Source organism: Populus trichocarpa, chromosome 2 (assembly GCF_000002775.5).
Source record: "Populus trichocarpa isolate Nisqually-1 chromosome 2, P.trichocarpa_v4.1, whole genome shotgun sequence".
NCBI classification, from domain to species: Eukaryota; Viridiplantae; Streptophyta; class Magnoliopsida; order Malpighiales; family Salicaceae; genus Populus; species Populus trichocarpa.
In genome coordinates this window covers 20,813,929-20,820,375 of record NC_037286.2, presented here as the reverse complement: position 1 = coordinate 20,820,375, position 6,447 = coordinate 20,813,929, and the positions used below count along the sequence as shown (strand labels likewise).

Sequence of the window (6,447 nt, the reverse complement as noted above, 5' to 3'; positions counted from 1 at the left end):
TAAAAATTTAATATTCTCTATAATTATTTTTTTTATATATTTTTGAATAGTTGTATATCAAAAATAATTTTTAAAAAATAAAAAAATATTATTTTAATATATATATTTTTTAAAAGTACAGTAATCTTAATCACCCCAGTAGAATCCATGCCGCATGGTCAAGTAATTAACAACAATTGAACAAAGACACGAGAGAGAAAAATAATCAAAATTTTTCATATGTAATAACTCATCAACTGCTAGTAAGAATTTTATGTTATTAGATTCAGATTACGAGAACTTCAGAACAAGATCTCATAATTTTCATTTTTGATAAAAAAATAAATAAATGAAGTTTTACATGTTGGTCAAAGTTGTTGTTTATTATTCATGTATAAGTATATATTTTATTTGATCCTTAAAATCCGTAATTATTTTAAATGGGATATTCAACTTTGATTCTATTATTTGATTTGATAAATATAAATTAAAATTAGTTTTTAAATATCAAATTTTGACTATTATATTTTATTTTCATAATAAAATAAATTTACTTATTGTGAAAATTTAATATGATCAAATTAAATTTTAGTCAAAAAAAATATATTTAAAGTATAAAACCCTTTCAACAATATATTCGAGACATGCTTACTTATTTTTAAATGTAAGTGAACTTATCTTGAGGGGGCATCTGTAAAAACAAAAATCTTCTACCAATCAAATTTCTTCATGTGTCATTTTTATTTTCTTTTTACATAAAAAGATGAAATAAAATTGAAATAAATGACATGAAAAATGAATGAGCCTTTATATATTTTTTGGCCAATAAAAGGTTCACACATGGAAAATGACCTGAGAGCCTCTACCAATCTCTATAAATAGAGAGCCTTATCCTAGATAAAAAAAAATAATAATCTTGGAGATACAAAATTTTATTCAAAACAAGCTCTTCAAGTAAGGAAACTCTCTCAAAAGTTCTCAAACCTTCTTCATCTATGTTTTAAGTCTAAAATGAACGAAACTCTATTAAATCAAATCTAAATATTTCATAAGAGTTCTTCAATATAAAGAGGAAAGAGCACTTGATAAGTTTTGATATTCTATTATTATTCTCCCATAGTTTTCATACATTGCTTGATAAATTTATATACATTGTCATTGTTTAATTTTGGAAGAACAAGTTTCTCGCTGAAATTATAGCTGCTGTTCTTGGATAGCTACTATAACCATTGTTTCTATATTACACAGTTGTTACAATAAATAATAACCACAATTGCAGCCTTGATGTACTCTGCATAATTCAAGGTAGAGTGTTATCTCTTGTTCCTGATTGCAGGCTTGTGTTTATGATTTGCAGGATTAAAGGGCAGTGATGCACTTGATTAAAGACTTTCCCTTTTACACCCCCGCAAGATTGGGCTTCCATCAGTAAGGCCACTCTTGGACCGGAGAAATTCTGTGCGTGCTCTGGAAAGTGGTTTGGTTAGCATGTCAACTAACTGATCTGTTGTGTGAAAATGGACAACCTGTAAAATACCTCTTTGCACTAAATCCCGAACAAAATGAAGGTCTATTCGGATGTGCTTCATTCAAGAGTGATTAACTGGGTTGTAGCTTAAGTGAGTAGCACCAAGGTTGTCACATAGGAGTTGAGGTGTGCATGATAAGGGAAAGGCAAGCTCACAGAGTAGTTGAAGGAGCCACATTGTTTCTGATGTCTCGTGGCTAGTGCACAATATTCAGCTTCAGTGGAGGATCTTGCTACTGCTCGTTGTTTCTTTGAGCTCCAAGATATAGGAGTAGAGTCGAGGAAGCTGATATATGTAGACGTTGATGTGCAAACATCAACATTGCCAGCCCAGTTGGCATCATAATAAGTCGTTAAGACAGGTTTACCAGTATTTGCAATTTGAATGCCATGGAAAATAATCATTTTGAGATAACGGAGTATGCGTTTGGTGGCTGTCCAGTGGGTCTGCATTGGTCTGTGCATGAACTGGGAAAGCTTGTTCACTGTGAAGGAAATATCAGGACGCATGAGTGATAGATACTGAAGTCTGCTAATAACTCTACGAAACTCAGTGTTGTCGATAGAGTTAAAACCATCATTCAATTTCAGAATGGAACTAGTGGAGAGAGGGGTTGAAACATCCTTGGCACCAATCGTGTTTGTGGTGGATAGAAGATCATTAATGTATTGATGTTAAGACAAGAATAACCCGTCTTTATTTGACACCACTTCAACACCTAGAAAGTAATTAAGGTACCTAATGTCCTTAAGGGAAAAACACAAGTTGAGCTGGTACACAATAGAGAGAACAAAAGCCTGGTGATTGCCTGTAATGATCAGATCGTCAACATAGACCAAGAGAAAACAGGTGGCTTGATCATTTTGTTAAATAAAGAGAGACAAATTGACCCTGGAGATTTGAAATCCAAGCTGCTAAATAGCATTCTTGGAGTTAGATACCAAGCTTTTGGAGCTTATTTTAGGGATAGATAGCCTTTTCAATCTGCATACATGGTGAGGTCGTGAGGCATCCTTAAAACCTGATGGCTGCATCATATAAACATCATCAGTTAGTCTGCCATTCAAAAAAGCATTGTTGGTATCCATTTGTCTCATTGACCAGCCATTTAAAACAACAATGGTAATTCTAATAATGGCAAGTTTGACAACAGGATTAAAGGTTTCTTTATACTCTAGATCAGGGTGTTGGTTGTAGCCCTTTGCAACCAGTCGGGCTTTGAATCGATCAATAGAGCCATCAGGTTTTCTTTTAACTCGACAAACCCACTTACAACCCACTGGGTGACACTGAGAAGGAGGTGGAATTAAGTCCCATGTATCATGTTTCATAAAAGCTGTTAGCTCAGCAAACATGGCTTCTCTCCAGTGAGGCTGAGAGATGGCCTCTCTTACACTAGTAGGCTTAATGGGCAGGGAAATGCGATGTTTGGTGATGAAGAATATTTGTTTTGGTTTAAATATCTGGTTCATGGACCGTGTGCGCATAGGATGGAGTCGTGGAAGAGGAATGAATTGATGAGAAGAAGACTCTAACTGAGGGGTTCAAGATGGAGGCAAAGAGGATAAGGTGTCAGGAAAAGAGGTATGATTGGAGGGAGTGTCTGCAGAATCTAAAGAAGCAAAATGATGAGAGGAAGCAGAGTTACAAAATGCAACAATGGCATGCACATCATCCATAAGATTCGGTGGTGGACAAAGAGCATGATACGACATTGATGAGGCTGGCACAAGACCTGGTTGAACGGTGGGAGGGGAAAGTGAGGTATGGGGAAAAGAACTATGTGACATAGAGAGTGAATGTTGACTCTCATCAAAGACAACATTACGTGATATGTATAATTTCTTGGAGTGAGTATCTAGACACTTGTAAGCATTTTGAGTTTGAGAGTACCCAAGAAATATGCATGGCGTGGATTCAGACTGCATCTTGTTAGAATTATAGGCTTTGGTGAGAGGATAACACATACATCCAAATTTTTTTAGTTTAAAATAGTTTGGTTTTTGTCCAAAGAGTACTTCAAAAGGGGCCCGATTTTTAAGTAAAGAAGTAGGTTGTATGTTAATAAGATAGGTAGCAGTAGCAAAAACATGTGGCCAATATGAGGGATCGAGTGAGGCATCATGAAGTAGAGTTAGACCGGTTTCAACCACATGACGCTGATGATGTTCAGAAATATCATTCTGTTGAGGAGTATGGGGGAGTAGTGGTGTAATGACTTATGCCATGAAGTGATAAATTTTTTTTGAGCCCAACAAATCACCACCATTATTGGAATACAAGTTTTTTATGTGTGTATCAAATCTCTTCTCAACAATTTTTTAAAATTAAGGAAAGATAATGGATACTTCAGATTTGTGTGTTATGGGATAGAACCACATGTATTTCGTGTAATGATTAACAAGTAATAGATAGTACTGAGAACCATCAATAACAGTGTATGCAGATGTTCCCCAAACATCTGTGTATATAAAATTGAGGAGGGCATGACTGTGAAAACTGGTTGCTCGAAAAGGAAGTTGATGCGCTTTATTGATAGAGCAAAAACTACAAAGGGAAGACACATGGTGAGACGTGACTCGAAGAGAAAAACGATTGACAAGACTGTGAACTAATTTAAACGATGGATGACCGAGACGTTTATGCCACCTATCAATGGAAGTCCGTTCATGCATAAATGCCACTTTGTTTGGAAGCGGAGTACTTGGGAAGGTGTACATGCCATTGTTACATGCTCCTCTTGGTAGTATCTCCTTCGTGAATTGGTCCTTTACAATAAAATAAAAAGGGTGAAGTTCAACAAAGACATCATTTTGCTTGATAAATTTATATACATTGTCATTGTTTGATTTTGGAAAAACAGGTTTCTGGCTGAAATTATTGCTGCTGTCATAGTTTTTAAACCCGGCCTAATGGCCGACCCGGTCCAAGGCCCGGGTTCCGGGTTTTGACTGGGTCACCGGGCGCCCGGGTCAATTTTTTTTTAAAATCAAAACGACGTCGTTTTATTTAAAAAACAAAAGTTAACGGGTTGCAACCAGGTTTTTGACCGGGTCTTGCCGGGTCAACCCGCCGGGTCACATCGGGTTTTTCATTCCCCTATTTTTTCTTCAACCTGACCCGGTTCCAGCCCTGAGTCAACTCGCCGGGCCGGGCCGGGTTTCAAAACTATGAATGTTGTTCCTGAATAGCTACTATAAGAGCATCTCCAATGGGAAATGCTATATTAAAAAGCCAAATTGATAAAATGGCTTTTTGAATAGTACAAATATAGTTTTTTTGTTTATGTGCATTCCAATGGTAAAAAGTTATTTAGAAGAGCCAATTATATTTTAATATATTTTATGTTAAATTAATTTTAATATAATTATATAACTAATTTATATATTTTTATATAATATAATTATGATGTTATTAATTATATAATTAATATGAGTAATTTATAAAAGTAAATATAAAATTAATGAAGTAATATGAAAGTTAAAAGATATAATTTTAAGTTAAATTTAAAACTTTTAAATTTTAAATTTATTTATATAATATTTTAAATTTTCATTTTTATATGTTACTATTAAAATTTTAATTTTTTAAAAGTAAATTCAAATTCAAACTTTGAAAAAAACCGCCAACATTTTAAATTTTGATTTTCAATTTTTTTTAAAAAAATTCAAGCTTTGAAAAAATGACCGCTAACATTTTAAATTTAAAAATTTCAAATTTAAAAAAAAATAACCACCAACATTCTAAGATTTCAAAATTTGAAAAAATAATCCATCTATAAATATTCTCATATACCTAAACATTTTTTCTCATCATTTTCTTCTCTCCAATCTTTATTATATTTCATTAAAATTCATCATGAATAATTCTAATTTTAATTTTTATGATGCTTTTGATTTTGATGATGACACTCCCATGTTCGCCTTTCAAGTTGCTACCGTAGTGGTTGCTGAAGAAGAATTGAATAATCAAGGGCGGAGAACAGAGTATCGTGGCTCTATTCTTGGTCACAATATTGTTAATTGTAATAGAAAGGAAGGGGTGAGTTAAGGCTATATAATGATTATTTTGCTGAAAATCTTAAATTCATTGAAAGTCAATTTCGAAGAAGATTTAGGATGAGTCGTCGTCTTTTTCTTCGAATCGCAAATGCAGTGGAAGCTCACAATCCATATTTCAAACAAAGAACAGATGCTCTTGGTGTTCTTGGTTTATCTTGCCTTCAAAAGGTAACTGCAGCTCACAGGATACTTGCATATGGTATTCCTGCAGATCTTATTGATCAATATCTTCGAATTGGGGAAACCACTGCGATTGAAAGTCTTAGAGCTTTTGTCAAAGCAATCGTAGTTGGTGATTGGTATCTAAGGGCACCAAACGAGGCCGATAGTTGTCGATTATTATCAATTGGAGAGTATCATGGATTTCCAGGGATGTTTGAGAGCATTGACTATATGCATTGGAAATGAGAGAAATGTCCAATTGCATGGCATGAGATGTATACTGGTCATTGTAGTGAACCAATTATAATTCTAGAGGTGGTGGCTTCACAAGATCTTTGGATATGGCATGCCTTTTTGGAATGCCTGGATTACTGAATGATATTAATGTTCTTGATCGGTCACCTATCTTCGTTGCACTTGCTGAAGGTCGTACTGCTCCTGTCAATTATACAATTAATGGGCATGAATATACAATGGGATACTATTTAACATATGGGATTTATCCTAATTGGTCAACCTTTGTTAAGACAATCCCAAGACCATTAGGAGCAAAGCGAAAATATTTTGCAAGTAAGCAAGAGTCTGCAAGAAAGGATGTGGAGCGGGCATTTGGGGTGCTCCAATCTCGTTTTGCAATTGTACGTGGACCTGTTCGATACTGGGATGAAGAAACGCTTGCAAATATTATGAAAGCTTGTATAAAATGCATAATATGA

The 6,447-nt window shown here is 34.4% G+C and overlaps 1 protein-coding gene across 1 annotated transcript; it reads left to right on the top strand.

Moving 5' to 3' along the window:
• The first annotated feature begins 5,626 nt into the window (after window positions 1-5,626).
• LOC112326564 (uncharacterized) lies at window positions 5,627-6,447 on the top strand. Its single transcript, XM_052450398.1, has 2 exons — window positions 5,627-5,943; window positions 6,045-6,447. The coding sequence occupies exons 1-2, from the start codon at window positions 5,627-5,629 to the stop codon at window positions 6,445-6,447; spliced, it is 720 nt and encodes a 239-aa protein (XP_052306358.1).

What these genes read in the sequence shown, in the direction of transcription:
- LOC112326564 (XM_052450398.1), top strand. Translation starts at nt 5,627, where the DNA reads ATGAGTCGTCGTCTTTTTCTTCGAATCGCAAATGCAGTGGAAGCTCAC. An exon ending in TATCATGGATTTCCAGGGAT is followed by an intron (nt 5,944 to 6,044) that starts GTTTGAGAGCAT and finishes TTATAATTCTAG; the next exon opens with AGGTGGTGGCTTCACAAGAT.